Here is an 18,142-nt window from a genome sequence, read left to right on the forward strand (position 1 = left end):
GCTATCTCCCGCTTTTAGTGCAAACTAACTCTATCGTACGCGAATCTAGGTTAGGATAAATTTCCAATTAGCTTATATTTTAATTATTGCAATTGAATCAAATTTACTTACAGTAGTGTTTCGCAGTAGTTCTAAGATAGGTTAAGTTTTACACTAGATATTAAGTTTTAACTAGTTAATAAGTTTCACACTAGCCAATAAATTTTAGGGTTTAGGTTTAGAAATAGAAATTCTTCCGCACGCTGTTAATCTTTTCCTTTTTCTCATTCTGACACTTCTTCCTCTCTACACTCTAAATCTTTCCTCTCTCTAAATGTGTAAATCCTACTCGTGTATGTCCGTGCTCCCAGTTCCGACCATGTCCGTACTGCCAGTTCCAACAATGTACGTGCTGCCAGTTCCAACATTGTCCGTGCTGCCAGTTCCAACATCCTCCCCCCCGTAACACTGGCCACCAGGTTCAGTTTTACGATCCACCTCCAAGACAGCCAACCTCGAGACAGGTCTACGCACAACCCCCCTCGCAGTTTGTACAATCGCTTGACGAATCTTCCCATCCGCTCCTTTGATGACTAACTGCACGCGACCTCGTTCCCAGCCGTTTCTTCTGTCTCCGTCCACGATGTACACCAAGTCTCCTTCGGCGACAGGCTTTACATCCCCGAACCACTTCGTGCGCTTCGTGAGGGTCGGAAGATATTCCCGAGTCCACCTTTTCCAGAAGACGTCTAGTTGAAACTGAATCTGATTCCAGGAGGTCCGCAAGGCTGCCGATGAATCCGTTGGTTCAACCGTTGGCTGACGAACACCGCTTGAGCTCCCCAACAGAAAGTGGTTCGGAGTAATGGCTTCACTTTCTTCGGAAGTCAATGGCAAATACGTCAAGGGACGAGTGTTTACGATCGCCTCCGCTTCTACGACTAACGTCTCCAAAGCTTCGTCGTCCAGCTTACGACAGTTGTTGTAGGCCGTCTCCATCGCGGTTTTGATAGAGCGCACCATTCTTTCCCACGATCCACCCATGTGAGGGGTCGCGGGTGGTATGAATAACCATTTTGTGCTCGTATTGGTGAAGGTTGCTGCAAGCTCTCCTTGTATTTCTTGCATTTGTTCCCTCAACAGTCGGCTAGCACCCTGGAAGTTGGTGCCGTTGTCGCTGTGTATCTCTGCCGGCGAACCCCGTCGACAAACGAAACGCCGTACGCACTTCACGCACGAGTCGGTGCTGAGGCTATGCGCTACTTCTACATGAACGGCTCTAATGGTCAGGCATGTAAACACAGCGATCCAACGCTTTGCGTTGCTTCTCCCGATTTTCACGAGTAGCGGTCCGAAGAAATCGAGGCCCACATAAGTGAACGGTTTAGTGAATGCGGCCATGCGTGCTGCCGGTAATGGAGCCATCTGCGGAGTTTGCGGCTTGACCTTATTTATTTTGCACCATTGACAAGCTGTTGCTTGCTGCTTCACTGCTACTCTCAATCTCGGTACATAATACTTTTGGCGTATTTCATTTGTCACGGTTTCACGCCGATCCGGAGCACCCCATAATCATCCACGATCGGAGACAACTGGTAAATTCTGCTGCTCTTGTCCAGAGGTTCCCACTGCTCAGCTGATTTCTGTTGATTTCGCGCTGTTATCGCCATTTCATCGGGAAATGCCTGCCATTGCACCATCCGTATCAATGAGCGTTCTGCCGATTTGAGCTCCTCCGAACTGAATCTTCCATTTACCGCATTCTCGCTGAGTCGCTTCCGTTTCAGGTTCCCCAGAAATCTATGCACGTGGCCGATGGTCCTCACCGCCCGAGAAAGCTTTGAAAATCGATCCAAATCGATTATCAGCGTTGGCAGGATAATTCCGCGGTGCGCATAGCAAGGGCGCAACTCTTCTTCCGTGTCCACGGAACGAATTCTTTGAACAGGCCAACTTGTCTCCGGTTCGCACAAGAATTCTGGACTTTTGAACCACATACTGTCCGTTGTCAATTTTGGGCCTTTACCCCACTTGGTTGCGGCATCAGCAGGGTTAAATTTCGAGGGCACCCATCGCCAGTCACCGGCATCCGTTGTGGTAAGTAACTCTCCAATACGACAGGCCACGAACTGCTTATACCTGCGATGATCCGCTCGAAGCCACGACAGCACAGTAGCCGAATCGGTCCACAAGTACCTTCGCGCTATGGTGAGACTATGAGCTTCTTCCACGAATTTCATCAACCGCGATCCCAAAACAGCTGCTTGCAATTCCATCCTGGGCACTGAGAGGGGCTTCAACGGAGCTACTTTCGCCTTCGCAGCGACCAACGCACATTCGCCTATACCGTGAGGATTCACTACTCGAAAATAAGCAGCTGCGGAGTAAGCTACCTCGCTAGCATCCACAAAAACGTGCAGCTGTAGTCCATCATAGTGTTCTAGGGTCGCTTCGTGGAAGTAACACCTGGGTATGCGCACTACGCTAACTTCGCTGAAGAGTCTTGTCCATTTCAGCCAACGCTCAAAGATACTATCGCTGACCACATCATCCCACTCGATTCCCGATCGCCAGACGTCTTGCAGAAGCATCTTACCATGGATATGGAAGAAACTCATAAGTCCCAGTGGGTCAAAGAAACCCATTAGGCATTTCAGCATCTGTCTTTTAGTTGGACGTTGGTTGCCTTCCACCAAGTTCTGGATCTCGTTCGTCATCGTTGTAGAGAAGTGAAGTTCATCTGCTTCCGTACTCCACAGTAGTCCTAGCACGCGCTCGAATCCACCGCCTTGAACGATGGTCTTCGTTTCAGCTGATTTGGTTTCGCCTAAGCCATTTAGCACTTCTGCACTGTTCGAATGCCAGCTTCTCAGTTCGAAGCCTCCTTCATCGTGTATCATGCGCATTTCTCGACTGACGCGCAAGGCTTCTTCAGCGCTCTCAAAACTCTCCAAGCAGTCGTCCACATAATGGTTTTCAACTATGCCCTCCACGGCGCGAGGATATTGTTCCCGAAACTCTTCAGCGTTTTTGTTTTTCACGAATTGCGCTGATGCGGGTGAGCACGTTGATCCAAACGTCGCCACATCCATCAAGAAGATCTCCGGACGGTGTGAAGGATCCGAACGCCAGAGGAATCGCTGAGAGTGGCGATCTTCTTTGCGTATGGAGATTTGATGGAACATCTCTTTGATGTCTGCGGTAACTCCAACTTTGAACTGGCGGAAACGTAACAGGACCGCTGGTAACGAAGTCAGTTGATCGGGACCTTTCAGAAGCGCCGTATTGAGAGAAATTCCACTGACCTTTGCCGCTGCATCCCAAATTATTCGCACTTTGTCTGGCTTCCGAGGATTCGTCACCAGTCCTAGTGGCAGATACCAGACTCGTTTCAGGTCCGCATTGAGTAGTTCCTCCTTTGAAGCGAGATGGGTGTAGCCTTTTGTTTGGTATGCAGTCAACTGCTCCTGAACGATCTCCTTAAGCTTCGGTTCTCGTGACAGTTTCTTCTCCAGGCATTCCAGTCGGCTTATAGCCATATTGTAGCTATCAGGGAACTCAATATGGTCATACTTCCATAGCAGCCCCGTTTCGAAGCGTTTGCCAATACGAGTTGTCGTTTGTTCTAGGATACGATGGGCACGCTTCTCTTCTTCTGACACAAGCACGGTCACCGCCTTAGCCGCGACATCCTCTAGCGCGAAATAATCTCTCACTGTGTTATGCAGCTCTTGAGTTACAGTGCAACCGCATGAATGACAGTTCACTGTATGTGTTGTTCCCTCACCCATCTTTCCGCCGTAGACGCACCAGCCCAATCTGGTTTTGACAGCAACGGGTTCGTAACGTAGGCCTTCTTTAGTTCGTAGTGGAACAATCAGATTCAAGTTATTTACTCCTATCAACAGTCTGGGTGTAGCATCTTCATAGCTGGCAATCGGAAGTCCTTGGAGATGACGATACTGGTTGACCAAGCGTTCAAATGATACTGTTTGTTTTGGAAGAGACAACTCCTTCACTGTACGTGCATCTTCTACCTCGTACTCCTTATTTCCGTTCACCGCCGAGATCGTCAGAGAAATTTGTTTTGATGCTGATTCCATCCTCGTCACGTTTCCGGTCCACATCAGACACAAAGGCTTCGTAATCCCGTTGGCGCCGAGCTCGTTTGCAAGTTTATCTTCGACAAGCGTCAGTGACGATCCTTCGTCGAGAAAAGCGAACGTGTTAATGGTAGCTTTACTCCCGCGTAACACCACAGGCACAATACGAAACAGGATGACTTGTTCGAGTACTCTATGCGTGAAGTTTCCCGCTGAATGTTGAAGTTGGCCGTTCAAGACTTGATTTATCATTATCACTGCTGTGAACAAAACTACACATGCGCACGCATGAACAGTACAAATCAATATTAATTCGTCAAAAGGGCGAAAGTGTTTTTTGTAAACAAACTTGTTTTGCTTATTAGTCTGCTGCAGAGTGGAATTTCACGAAAAATATGCGTTAATGTAAATTTTCACCCTTCGTAGAAGCAATTTCAATTGTTTTCTGCTTTCAAATTATAGTAAATTAAGAGAAACCATCGAAATAAAAGTTTGTTTACAAATCTTATTCACCCTTTTGCACATTTAATATTGAAATGGTCTGGCACATAAGATAACCTAAATAACTGACTCACACGCGCAAAATAATACAATTGACTTATTTGACGTCTAGGACACCAACACAGTTGCAATGTGTATAGACAACATACATATAACACGATGTTTTCAATTCGCCATCTGATTTAACCTCATTCGACAAAAAATCACCCCGATTTAACCTCAATCTCGCACTAACACAACTTCACATGGATTAGTCAATACGAAAAACACCGAAAAGACCGAGCGCATCAAGTTCAAACATCGACCCAAACACAATTACAAACGCTAAAAAGGCATCCACACACTATTACGCAATTAGTGAACTTCTACCCAGGGTTACCAAAAATACAGAATAATCTGTATTTATACAGATTTTTCAGCCATTTTCAGATCAAGAATCTGTATGTGCAGATATACAGATTTTTGCGTGTATGTACAGATATACAGGTTTTTGAGAAATGATGTTACAAAAACTATTTTTAGAAATATTTTTTACAATTTCAGTAATACTTCCTCTTTGTCTCTCTTAGCTTAGCCCTCTATATTAGGCTGTGCACGCTGACGAAGTCGACTTAAAAATGACTTTTACTGTGAGCCGTGTTTACAAACATTGCTTCACACGGCTCACAGTAAGTCATTATTTATTTCTACTTCGTCTGCGTGCACAGCCTAATCAAAATATATCTTCACATTCGGGAGTGGTTGCTCATTCTGAAAGGTAAAGGTTTGTAGTACACTCAGGTTAGCACCCAGCAAACGCCTGGCTGAAGCCTACTTCCAGAAACGCTCTGTGACTTTGTTAAGTCTTAATTCTTTGTCCGAAAATATGACAGCTACATTGGTTGACTTAATGTATATAACATTATATATCAACAAAAGTCATTAAATGAAGAAGAAAATTATTTTTCCATTTTGCACATCGGTAAAGTTCAAGTTTCTGGATGTAAAATATCAGAACGATTTGTAGTGTTTTTTTACAAAAATGTAAACAGGTCCTTGCTTGATTGATTTAAACAACAGGAATTAGTATCTTCGATAGATAATCCAGCAAAAGGTTAAACGACTCAACTGATTCGATACAGATATCGACAAAGATTTTTCGAAGAGTAAACACAGATGAAAAGATTTTTTAGGATAAAAATACAGATTTAATTTTGGCAACCCTGCCTCTACCCCCACTCAGACCTAGACTCAACGCCAAAACGCACACCTTCCGCGCACACACGACCACATTAGAACATCATTTAGAGTATTATACACTCAGGTTTTTTTTTACGCGGGGGATACGAGCCGCGTAAATGAAAACCGCGTAAATGAAAACCGCGTAAATTTCAAAATTCGCGTAAATGAAAACCGCGTAAATTTCAAAATCCGCGTAAATGAAAACCGCGTAAATTTCAAAATCCGCGTAAAAAAAACCGCGTAAAAAAATACCGCGCAAAAAAAACTTGAGTGTACATACAAAGTCACACGAAATAATTTTACAGGTATTCGTCTGGCAACCGGGGCAAGTACATCTCAAACGCAGAACTTGTCATTCGAATGATGCCCTTGGATCTGCGTTGCCTGTGCTCAAGGCCCCATAGCTTTGTCCGTCAGGTCAAGGGTGTATGAAACCCGCTAGCCACCACCCTCGCTGGCCATAAAGGAGAAAAATTAAATTAATTTCAATTAAAAATTAGCCGATAGTTCTGAATGAATGTGTGCATAACTAATGAAGAATATAACATACTTTTAAATACCGTTTTTAGGCAAATAGATATTGTCATTATCTCATATTCTTGGTTCGTAACCAAGAGGCACGAAAAAGAGTTCCAATAGACTCTACTGCCATAATATGTACTTTACGCTATTCATTTCTATCCCTTGATTACTTTTTCGTGATAATGATGACAATAATACATAGACGAATAGTTTTTGAACTCGCATGAGGCTTTTTAGAGCTACTGTATGAAGATATATCCCATATTGTTAAATATTATGTGTACTTCGAAAGAAATTTGATATTAATGGAACTAATAACATATCACTATACCTGGTAACAGTGAAATTATAATGTAAACTTGTTCCTGCTATTTGCTTTAAGCATTTCACGAAAGACCAAAATTTATGTAATTAATTAAGAATAAAATAATTGAATTCAGTATAGATGTATAATAGAAAGAAATTTTTTCGTGCAGTCGTGGCCGAGTGGTTAAGGCGTCTGACTCGAAATCAGATTCCCTTTGGGAGCGTAGGTTCGAATCCTACCGGCTGCGGATTTTTTCTCATTGCAGCGTTTTTGATGTGTTATTGTTCGTTCCTCGTCTCACTATCTTTAGGCGAGTTGTTCTCTATTTTTTATAGTTTTCGACAAAACTGCCGTGATCCGCATAACAGTTCCATTTACTATGGGTTTCCTATGCAGGTGGGGCTGTTATGCATATCACGGCAGAAAACTACATTTACAGTAATAACTCTCTTTTTAATATCTCTACATTAGAGCAGAGGCTTATCGAAACAGATAAGGAAGATGATCCAGAACATCAAATCTATTTTTAGCACTCTTCGCTTTTACTGAGATGTAACGACACATGAGCACAATATTCTTCCTCCACGTAGCAGAGTGGCGCAGTGGAAGCGTGCTGGGCCCATAACCCAGAGGTCCGTAGATCGAAACTACGTTCTGCTAAACTTAGTTTTTTTTAATTATTTGATTAAAATTAGGTACTTGATATCTCATATAATTGAATCGATCCATAAGTTTTTATCATTTAATAGTGTTCATCTATCCATTCGAATTGTAACGAAGCATACTCAATCGATAATTAGTTGCTTGTTATAAGCCTATTAACCAAATCATACGGTTTAAGTTATCACAATATGTTACACCGATGTTATGTAAATAATTAGATTACTCCATAAGTTTGAATGAGAGCTCGTGAAGTTTTATTCGACACTGTGTCACCTGAAAAGCTACATCTCTTACGCCAGATCTTCGCTGATTTCACTCTCACGAATTCCATACATCCCTGCTAATAACACACCGTGCATGGCAGCACCCGCCGGACTGACCTCAACCGGCGGCAGCAACGGTCCATTTTCACCCTCGTAGATGAAAGGCAATCGCAATATCCAGTATGCACTTTGGCTTAGTTTGATCGGTTCCGGCAGACCAGTGGTAAATGTGAGACTATTTTGAGAATGATTTTGGAACATTTTCACTTTCGGTTCTAAAATCACATTCACCGGTGCCTTCGGTGTAACGATGTGGACACGCATTAATTGAGCGACGTTTGAACTGCGGCACGGGCAGGGAAAATAGATAGGCATATCGTTGAAAACAACTTTGCTGCCGCTGTCCCGCACAATACCTGAACCACCACGCAGTACACTATCTGGACCGCTCATAATGAAACGATGTCCTCGGAGACATTCGTATTCAATACCGATGAATATCTTCAAAGTGAAATTATTACTTGTCTCAATTGATTTAGCTTGAGCAGTGTTTTTCTTTCGATTTCGTATTTTCTCGTATGATGCTGCCCATGATTGGGCATGTTCCAAGCGAACACTAACATCCCAGGGTAGCAAAAAATTAGCCCCGGATAAAAAACCACTCTGGACATGCTCTGGGATGCCGCTATTGTGAGTATATATCGAGCTCGGTCCCAGGCAGAGCAACGACCACGAGGGAAATTGTGGAAGCAATCCGGCAGGACTGGCTGCATGAAGCATCCCAGGAAGGTACTCCGTCGTAGAAGGCTGTCTGAGAACGATCTTTTCCTTTTCCTTTTCTGCTGCGTGCTCTCCTACTTTGATAACAATCTCGTTAATTGATTCGTGATCTAAGTTCTCTTCGCGTTCATTTTCGCTCGCGTATGTCTTTGGACGATTCCCTTCCTCGTCTTTATCGTCCATACTGAAAGTGAGATTTGAAGCCCCGTCTTGACTTTTCTGACTACCCGAAAGATGGGGCGATTGATCATTCGTTAGTGGTGGGTGCGTGCTCGTGTCGGGTGTTTTGTTGGAATTCTCGAATGACATGAGATTCGACAAATTCTTGTTGATGAATTCCGCCGCTCTAAAATCACTACTGGATGGCTCAAATATGGGGAATTTGATCCTTTCCAGAATATTACAGTTGCTACAACTTTTGGCGATAATCTGGTAGAATTCATAATTTGCCTGTCTAATCGTGTACGGATCCTCGCGATGACCTTGAGTGCGACCACAATTACAGGCAGACACAAATACCATTCCACTGGAGTGTTCCGTTGGATCGTTTGCTTTGTGTTTTCCTAATGCGCACGGGTTTCCCCGTAAGCTAGGATACTCGCACTGTTGTTTTCCGTTAAGCCAAATAGAATCGCAATAATCCCTCAGCTTAATTTCATGCCTCTCCACTTCAGGCCCTCGCGCATATCGTATGAACAGTTCATGTGCCTGCTGGTGTTTTTTCTCATGAAAGTTACTGCTATAATGATGGGGTAACATTTCTTTGTAATTGACCATGGCTAGCTCTAAACCGTGCTCACAAATTTCGGCAAAAAAACGTTCATCAATGTCGATGATTTTGTGGAAATTTTCCAAAAAAGCTTTCTGAAAAAATTTTCGCTTAGTTAACTAGTCACTTAAGACTTTCCTATTTTAAAACTTACATAGTCAAGATCATCTGCTTCATAGCTACTATTATCAAAATTTTCGATAAAAATTTTGTGAAGCAACTTAAAACCTTCGAACCAAGTTTTGATGCCTGGGATCTTAAAGGAAACAAAGATTCAAAAAAATATCAAGTAAACCCCTGCAACCCGGTCCAACTTTCTACACAATGCTTACCACAAAGTGACTTCTGCCCCTGTACTTCGACATGCTGTCATCAAAACCCTGTTCAAATGCCTCGGAAACGTGTTCCTTCAGGAGTGCCAATATGCTTCTCTTTGGTTTATCATTTTTACTCAACCCAACGCTCCACGCGGACACCCCATAACCATCGTATGGCCTCAGACTACACATCAGATCTTCGTCATCAGCTTCATTTTGCCCAGATGGTTTATCCAAATACTGCATCAGCAAATCTATTGATTCAATCAGTGGATCAGATTTGGCTCTACTGTCACTGTTGAAAAACACAAATTTCTTAGTTCTTGGTATTGAAAACAGTGACATCGCACTATTGTTTGTGATGATAAATTCATTTCTGAGCATTTTGTAAATATCGTCCTCAACAGAGCACTCCAAAGCGTCCAACTTGTCGACATCTTCCGGCTTTATATCGTTTGTTCCTTCGAAAAAGAATATAAAACGTGGACTACACAATCGAGCTTCCTTTCCCATGTAATTTCCCACGCTGGAGTTTTTCAATAACTTTGGTAGAAATTTCAGTACGTATTTCTCACGAATGATTTTCAGCGATTTGAAGATCGATAAATAACTTGTGTCGAATACAGACGTTGGTTCAACTAGAACAATCATGTGGCACACCTGAATCGCAAACAGTAGCATACGGGCGAATCGTGTCCGCATACGGCTATTGAAATTTACAAAGTTATCGTCGATTCCGGATTCGGCCGCTCTAGCCAACAGATCTCCCATTACATACTGATCGAATGTTGTTTCGAAATGCAGGAACAATACGTTGCTTTTGTTCTCGAAGTAAAATTTAATTCGACCCTGTGAATAAGAAATTAATGCACTGGCTTTTCATTACGTTTTAGAAAATACCTCGCAACATCCCGAGTCTGTTAGGGCAGGATGAACGGTCAACAAATCAAAACCAACAAGTTTGTTGCAGTCTGGAGTAGATGATTTTCCAATGACGCCGACAATAATTCTTTGTTTATCATTTTTGAAGAGAATTTTACTAAAAAGGAAGATATTAAAAAATATAAAGAACTAGTTGGAATTATATATTACCTCAATTCTTTAGGGATTTCAGGGAAAGAGAAACTATGTACGGGATTCATTTTAAAGAGTAAACTCCCACGTTTTTTTTTTTGTTGCTTTGTCAGTTTTGACAGGGCTGGGACCTATGGAGATCTATCTCGCCCTTCTCGGTGTTTTCGATTTTACGTTTGTTTTTTAACGTTGTGTTGGCTTAAATGTGTATTTTGCATTCCTGGAGGAATTTACTGATCGTTTTTAGCTCGTGGTCGTCGTTGTTTTTTAGTATTTCTTGAAGCGGTTTTTCGTAAACTCCCACGTTTGTAATATTTTTATTTTTGCGGGTTTGTTTTGAGTCATGTTTCGAAACAACAGGGAGTATAACAGTTACTAGTAGAGCCAGTGTGGCCAGATTGAATTCTCTTGAGCACGATTTTGATCAGATTTCTGACAGCTGATTTACACCCGGATAGAATTTTACAATAGCATTTACCCTACAAACAATCATAAAACAATAAATATTATAGTTATTACTGTTTCAACATTGTTCGATGCCAAGTTCTGACAGTAGATATACAATAAAATTTTATGCAACAATAAATTTCACTGTTCAGCAAAAAACTGATACAGTGCATTCACATTAAATTTTACTGTTTTCGAGAAAAAAATATATGGAGAAAAATTGATTTTTTTAATGTTAAGATACATAACCACCCCCCTTTTTCACTGTAAAAGTCTATTTTACATTGAAATTTACTGTAAAAACGTTAAAGTTTATTGTTTTTGTATTGTAGCATAACACTAAAACTTACTGTAAATTATTGTAAAATTACTGTACTGTCACAGTGAAAATCATGTTTTTGTTACTGTACATTTCTATTCGGGCAACCACACACGCTCATTGATAGTAACTCAAATTTGAGTGGCTAGCCACTCAATTTTATAAAAACTGCCCATAGTCAAAAACTGAGTTCGCCTCGTTTACTCAGTTTTGAGTTTTGGATGCAAATGTCACATGTGAGTACATTTTACTCAAAAAGCAAATGCGAAAAATAATCATTCAGTATTTTTAATATTATTAGGGCATGTTCAGGAGTGTTTTAGTTCTAGATTCATAATTTTGACAGCTCTATAAAATAAAACTGAAAATTTTAAAACTAGAACTTGCTGTCCCCAGCAGCAGTTTTAGCGGGTGTTCTATTTAGTTTAAAATTCATTTCTCGCCATGCCTTGAACGTTACTGCATTCAAATTTATTTTTCCCCAGTCCATCGGGTCTAAGTGTCTGTGCTGAAAACTTTACATGTATTGAAAACACAGTTCTAAACGTGTTTTAAAATCAGTAACAAATAGAACGGCGTTGTACAACAGTTTTAAATTTTAAAACACAACTGTTCGAAATTATAAAACAAAACGCTCTGCTGGGGATGTGAATGTTTCAGTTCCAGTTCTACTTTGAAACTCCCATACAAAATAAAACGCTCCTGAACATGCCTTAATACTTTGCTGAACATGCTCTTATCGCTATATTTCTCAGTTTGCAAACATGCACACTACCTAAAATTGAGTACTTTTGACTCAATGACGTGATATCGTGCAGGTAGATAAAATTAGATAAACCGTGTTGAAGGTAGTTTCCATTTAACAACTACGGCAAAAACCATAACTTAACCTTGAGTTTAATTTGATTAAATTTAAGTTGATGTCACCTTATTTTGAGTATACCCCAAATAACTCAAAAGTACCTTACTGCACAGAAGACCTCGGCTGAGTCGAAGTACAACTCCCCAGTTCAATCCATTCCGGAACCGGTTCGGATTTCTGAATAAAGTCAGTATGGATTCCAACTCAAATGCAACAACCAACTCAATCGGTTTCGAAATCGGTTGTTTCATTCCATACTGATTTCATTCAGGATTCCGAATCCAATTCCGAATGGTTTGACCGGGTCAAAAGTGCCTAAATTTAAGTTAACAGAATTTATCCTGCAGGTTGTTTTATTTTTGCGTACGGGTAACATGCGAGTTCCGCTATATTCAGAATTTATGCCTAATTACTGAAATTGATTACTATTTACTCAAATTTTAAGCAGTTTTGAATGAAGGTATAGAGTTCGTCGGTCAAGTGTCAAATTTTTTGAGAAAGTATTTCGTTCTCAGCTCTTGCGGACGTAAAAATTAGAAGTTTGTATACTATTCTTCATATTTCATTGGAAAACCAACATGGGATGCGACGGTGGAACTATTCCTCGGCGGGACGAGCTAGTGCGATTGAAAAAGAAACCAGAACAGGTGAATTTAACTGTTTTTGTAAACTGTGGCCAACGCATAACTGTCTCACGATCGAGATTTCCTATATACATGGGACATTCATGCATAGAACTGCAGTAATCCAAATTGTGTAAATCAATATTATTTCTTTAAAATGTCAAGAAATTTGTCTAAAGAAACTTATTTCGCTCATTATTTTGTGGACTAGAGTTTCATGAAAATGAGTTATTCCGCATCGTTTTCCGTTTTCTGTGCCAAAATTACAACAAATTAACAAAAATATGTTTTGTTTGTTAAATATATTACGCACTTTAAAAAGTTGATATGGGATAATTTCGTATTAACTTTTCCAAGTAATCAATAAATTACTGTTATAATATGAAAAGCAACATGAATACTATTCTTTTTCAGAAAGACAAAGATGCAGAGAGACAATTTCGTTGGAAGCATTGTACGCTCACCCAGGAACGACTGCAAAAACCGATAGTTATGTGTGGTCTCGGCAGGCTTTATTCGAAGCAGAATGTAATTGAGCATCTACTGGAAAAAGATAAAATGCCGGAACTATGCACCCACATTAAATCGCTCAAAGACATTAAGGATTTGAATTTAACGGCAAATCCAGCCTATAAAGAGCTCCAAGACAGCAAAAGCTCAGAGTTCATCTGCGCTTTAATTGGACTAGAGATGAGTGGCCAATTTCGATTTGCTGGGCTTTGGACCTGTGGATGTGTGTTTTCGGAACGGGCCCTGAAGGAGATCAAAGACAAAATTTGTTCAGTGGTAAGTGTTGTATATTTGAGAACAATAACTAAATATGCTCAAATATTTGCCTATTTTTAGTGTCAAACGCCATTCACCGAACAGGATGTTATAATTTTGAACGGAACAGATGAGGATGTTGATTTAATGCGCACACGAATGGATGCTCGTGTAGCACGCCTCAAAGCTGAAAAAAAGTCCAAAGCAGAGAAAAAAGCCAAATCAAAACTTGAAATCCCGGTAGCAGCAGTTTCAGCTTCGGAAAATACTAAAGATGATGTGGAGGCTGGACCATCAAAGGCAACAACTAGTGGGATACCCGGATGCACATCTAAAAAGCCGACTGTACTGAATAAGCGAGCCCTCATAAGCGATAAAATCGGAGATGGCCCCTTGTTTAAGAAATCCAAACTGGATTACAGCGTTGCAAAGGATCCCAATGCAACTGCTGTGTATAAATCTTTATTCACTACTCATGAAAGCGAACAGGATCAAAAGAGGGCACATTGGGTCACATATAATCCATTCTATAATTAGATATAATTTCGAAAATTCTGATTCAATTCTTTTTGAATTGTACTGCATAAAAAGGCAAATTGGTAATTGTTCCGAATCGCGGCTTTTTCGAAAAGAGGGTTAATTTCTTTTGGAAATGGTTCTAAATGGTCTATTTTATAACAAGCAATGAAAAAAATTCGGGGGGAAAGCTTTAAAGTAGTTTAAACTGGAAAAATAAGTTGTTCCCACTTACTTTACTAACAATGGCGTTGTTCATGAGAAAATGACGTCAAGGGCGAAGGTAGTGTAATTCGGCTTTGCCGCATAGTTGAGTTCAAGGATTCGAAGCGGCGCAAAGCCGCTGAGAAACCGACGGACGAGGTGGTTTTGATCTTGCTATCGAAGGGTGCAATCAAACCTGTAATCCACTCGTTTGCCCGGTATACTCAAACATAGGGGCTATTCCTAGTTTAAGTCCGACTGAGCGGCAGCCAAGTTGGACAGCACTTGAATGAAGCGATGTGGCTACATTCGGCACTGACATTTTATTTTTGTAAATAAATACTATCCCATTGTTACTAAATAAAACATTGTTAATGCCTAATGTGGCTACGCCACATCGCTTTTTGCCATGCTGTCCGACTTCGCTGCCGCTCAGTCGGACTTAAACTAGGGATAGCCCCTATGTTTGAGTATACCGGGCAAACGAGTGGATTACAGGTTTGATTGCACCCTTCGGTAGCAAGATCTTAAACCACCTCGTCCGTCGGTTTCTCAGCGGCTTTGCGCCGCTTCGAATCCTTGGACTCGACTATGCGGCAAAGCCGCATCGCGCTACCTTCACCCTTAACGTCACTTTCTCATGAGCAATACCACTGTTAGAAAGGTAAGTCGGAATAACTTATTTTTTCCAGTTTAAACTACTTTAAAGCTTTCCCCCCGAATTTTTTTTCATTGCTTGTTATAAAATAGACCATTTAGAACCATTTCCAAAAGAAATTAACCCTCTTTTCGAAAAAGCCGCGATTCGGAACAATTACCGGCAAATTAGTCGAATGTTGATAGGAAATCTCATAGAACATGGGATATACATACGATTGTAGGCAGTGCAGTTGCAGTTGAAGCTTTAGCACTATTGGGGGGCGTAGTATGCTTTGTAAAACGCATTTAAATATAATAAAGGCCGTTAACACAAATCCAGAAATACATTAAAGATGGATGGGAAATGAGAGTGAAGTAGAAGACACTTTAGCCCGATTTTTCGAATGCATTATGTCGTTAACTGCCTATAATTGCAAGTCAGTTCCATGTAGATAGGAAATATCATAGAACATGTGACTGACTTGCGATTATAGGCAACTAAGCCATATGCTGTTTTTTTCTAATGCAGCCAACGTTAAAAATACGTAGTTAAACATTTTTGGCACTTCTTTGTATGAACCTTAAAAATAAAATTTTTATAAAACTTGATTACGAACACACCTTCCATTCAATTTTGACCACTATTCTTTTACAGGGGTAACGGGGATAATTAGAGGACATTTCGATGTCAACATTTCATAAGGCATTATATACCATATGCTCATGTTGAGAAAATACCTCGTTCTTTATATTCCCATTTATGAACAGGAGCTTGATTTAAGGACCAAACAACTCAATGCCGTGTTAAATTAACCATTTTTTCCGAATAATATACCAGATTTATTAAAAAAAATTGCATTTTGAACGATTTTTGCAGATAAATGTTTTGGTCTCTTATGAAACATCGCACTGGTTTTGTGCCCTCTCCCATAATCCCTTTTCGGTGAGACGTTAGCTTATAGTACGTGCGGGTGAGCCCTTTTGTTTACATCAAATGATTATGTGACGTTTATTTTGATCCCTTTCTTTGTGTTGCGATGTTTTTGTTCCCTTTTCATAGTCATTTTCATTAAGAAAAGGGCCCATAAACATATTTTTCGATAGCCACTGGCGTTTATGAGGCAAAGTTCCTCGGGCCAAAAAACACAAACTACAACAACAACATTTTTTTCGTTTTGTTGTTTGGTGTATATGAACCGTTTATTTTTGAGGGGAAGTGAAAGGGAACATAAGCAAAACAAGTTATTTTTCTTATGTGCCTTTTCGATAATCCATTATTTCGCCAACAGCCAGGCTTCAGAATCGGCTTATTTAAGGTATGTATAAAGCTTTGTTAGTGTCCATTTGAAGGAAGTATTAACCGGAATTGTTTACGTTTTGTTTATCGGCCCATTTGAAATGTTCTCGTCGATTTCTAAGAGAAGAGACGACAACAGGCTTTTTGCTCTTCTTAATTTTATCTACCAGGCCCTGTCGTAATTCCAAAGACAACAAGCATCCATCGTCGCCAAATTCCATTTGCAAGTTTTTCACAATTGCTGAAAATAATTGTACCTCAAATATCAAGCTCTGTCAAAAATTCACAATACTAGCTGCATTTAAAAATTGAATTTTATGTTTATTCGTGTCTCTCTTAACTTTACACGTAGTTATATCGTCATTCAGGGTATTTATTCAATTTGCATAAAATGTTCATGGGTATGAAAAGTAGCCAAAATAAATTCAGCAGCACTGTTTTTCATCCCGTTTGAAAATATTATGAACGCTCTTGGCTGGCAAAACGACCAATCAGAAGCTGGTTCAATATTGAGGTTAGGATTGGATCAAATTGGCTACGCGATTGTCTTCTCTTCTCTTAGGTCGATTTGTGTTCTTTTACGAGAGACATCGTTACGTAATGATTTGTAAAGTGACACGTTCAATATTTTTGACAATACGGAACGAAAAACAGTAAAACTAGCAACCATAAATGTAAACTTGCATCATGGAAGCTCCCATAAGCTTTACATGGGCTTCCCCTTGTACTTCCCCTCTCAAAACCGTCATACTCGTTTGGCTGCACTTTTTGACAGTCCGTTTGGCTGCAACTTTTGACCCTTCGCTAGTCTGTGTATAAATTGTCTATAGTCTAGTCAATACTGTCTAGTATATGATCCACGTAAGTGTTAAGTGGAAAGTGCGATGGAGAAAAATCCCATATGTTTTCACGTAGCATTACGTGTGGATTATTTTGAGTGTATAGCAAAAATATTGAACGTGTAAGGCTCACTTAACTCATTATACAGATGGAACTACTGTTTCGACATAATTTAGTTTAAATTATTTGCCAAACGTTTTCACCGTTCTAGTTGTCCCCAAGCAACCAAAAGTGCGGGTAAGGAAGCTACATAAGCTTCCCGTTTTAAGTAAGTTTGCGATACGTTTTGTGTACTAATAGCGGCTTAAGCAGCTTTCAAGTTCCATTAAAGCTTATGCAGCTTGAAAGTTCGCTAAGAACTTTATGTGAACTTTAAAGTGTGCTTTTTAAGTATTATCCGAACTTCTGATTGCTTGGGTCCTGTATGTCAGCGGTTCTCAACCTTTATCGTGCCACCGCCCCTCAGAAATCACCCTGAGTTGCTGCGGACCCCCACGGATAAACATCGATTTTGTATGCTATCAATATGTTATTTTCAGTTTGTTAGGAAACAATATGCATTCGGAAAATATATTTTCCTTCGCGGACCCCCAGCAACGACTTCACGGACCCCTAGTGGTCCGCGGACCCTAGGTTGATAATCACTGCTGTAGGTGATAATACCAGGATTACATTTAAAAGAAATGTATAAGATTTTGAGTGGTTGAAACTCCGAATAATTGCAAATAAAACTAAATTTCTAACATTTCATTTTCATTAGGGTGCCGGAAAGTTAAGTTTTTTATGGGAAGCTACGACTACGACTCACTTGTGGGTGTAAACAATATCCCAGTAAAGTTCAGCGTAAAATGAACTGGAATTCTGGCTGGTTCCAGTTCGCACACGGGCTCCAGTGACACAACCGATTCTAACTAGAATCGGTTGTGTCACTGGAGTCCGTGTGCCAACTGGAACCAGCCATAATTCTGGTTCATTTCCGGCTGAGCTTAACTGGGATACTGCATCACTTTGGCAGTTCATGAGCTGAATCATAGGTGTCTCATAACCAAGTTGAGTTTTGCGACAAATCGCCAATATCGACACGAACTTATAATTTATGTGTGAAATTGTTGAATTATACTTAAAATGTAT

General features: G+C 40.5%; 3 protein-coding genes and 2 non-coding genes across 6 annotated transcripts; 3 read left to right on the plus strand and 2 right to left on the minus strand.

Annotated features, from left to right (window-relative positions):
- Positions 1-1,517: 1,517 nt before the first annotated feature.
- On the minus strand, positions 1,518-4,334 carry LOC131679915 (uncharacterized). Its single transcript, XM_058960664.1, has one exon. The coding sequence runs from the start codon at positions 4,332-4,334 to the stop codon at positions 1,518-1,520; it is 2,817 nt and encodes a 938-aa protein (XP_058816647.1).
- A 2,464-nt stretch (positions 4,335-6,798) lies between these two features.
- On the plus strand, positions 6,799-6,880 carry Trnas-cga (transfer RNA serine (anticodon CGA)). The gene has a single exon. It is a non-coding gene; the product is annotated as a tRNA-Ser (tRNA).
- A 341-nt stretch (positions 6,881-7,221) lies between these two features.
- On the plus strand, positions 7,222-7,293 carry Trnam-cau (transfer RNA methionine (anticodon CAU)). The gene has a single exon. It is a non-coding gene; the product is annotated as a tRNA-Met (tRNA).
- Positions 7,294-7,361: 68 nt separating this feature from the next.
- Positions 7,362-10,869, minus strand: LOC131682303 (nonsense-mediated mRNA decay factor SMG8). Of its 2 annotated transcripts, XM_058963691.1 has the most exons (6): positions 10,792-10,869; positions 10,518-10,575; positions 10,326-10,464; positions 9,441-10,274; positions 9,263-9,364; positions 7,362-9,203 (listed from the first exon to the last, which is right to left on the minus strand). In XM_058963691.1, the coding sequence occupies exons 2-6, from the start codon at positions 10,565-10,567 to the stop codon at positions 7,587-7,589; spliced, it is 2,742 nt and encodes a 913-aa protein (XP_058819674.1). In that variant the 5' UTR covers positions 10,568-10,575; positions 10,792-10,869; the 3' UTR covers positions 7,362-7,586. The 2 variants fall into 2 exon arrangements, with proteins under 2 accessions (XP_058819674.1, XP_058819673.1); XM_058963690.1 differs by lacking the exon at positions 10,792-10,869 and having other exon boundaries at positions 10,518-10,759.
- Positions 10,870-12,590: 1,721 nt separating this feature from the next.
- On the plus strand, positions 12,591-15,209 carry LOC131682307 (replication termination factor 2). The gene is made up of 4 exons (XM_058963695.1): positions 12,591-12,774; positions 13,165-13,536; positions 13,597-14,314; positions 14,838-15,209. The coding sequence occupies exons 1-3, from the start codon at positions 12,706-12,708 to the stop codon at positions 14,050-14,052; spliced, it is 897 nt and encodes a 298-aa protein (XP_058819678.1). The 5' UTR covers positions 12,591-12,705; the 3' UTR covers positions 14,053-14,314; positions 14,838-15,209.
- The last annotated feature ends 2,933 nt before the right edge of the window (positions 15,210-18,142 follow it).

Source organism: Topomyia yanbarensis, chromosome 2 (genome assembly GCF_030247195.1).
Source record: "Topomyia yanbarensis strain Yona2022 chromosome 2, ASM3024719v1, whole genome shotgun sequence".
Taxonomy (NCBI): domain Eukaryota; kingdom Metazoa; phylum Arthropoda; class Insecta; order Diptera; family Culicidae; genus Topomyia; species Topomyia yanbarensis.

Coding starts and splice junctions, on each gene's coding strand:
- LOC131679915 (XM_058960664.1), bottom strand. CDS start 4,334: ATGATAAATCAAGTCTTGAACGGCCAACTTCAACATTCAGCGGGAAAC.
- LOC131682303 (XM_058963691.1), bottom strand. CDS start 10,567: ATGAATCCCGTACATAGTTTCTCTTTCCCTGAAATCCCTAAAGAATTG. Junction 10,275..10,325: donor CAGACTCGGGATGTTGCGAG/GTATTTTCTAAA, acceptor TCTTATTCACAG/GGTCGAATTAAATTTTACTT. Junction 9,365..9,440: donor GGGGCAGAAGTCACTTTGTG/GTAAGCATTGTG, acceptor GTTTCCTTTAAG/ATCCCAGGCATCAAAACTTG.
- LOC131682307 (XM_058963695.1), top strand. CDS start 12,706: ATGGGATGCGACGGTGGAACTATTCCTCGGCGGGACGAGCTAGTGCGA. Junction 12,775..13,164: donor TGAAAAAGAAACCAGAACAG/GTGAATTTAACT, acceptor ATTCTTTTTCAG/AAAGACAAAGATGCAGAGAG. Junction 13,537..13,596: donor AAGACAAAATTTGTTCAGTG/GTAAGTGTTGTA, acceptor GCCTATTTTTAG/TGTCAAACGCCATTCACCGA.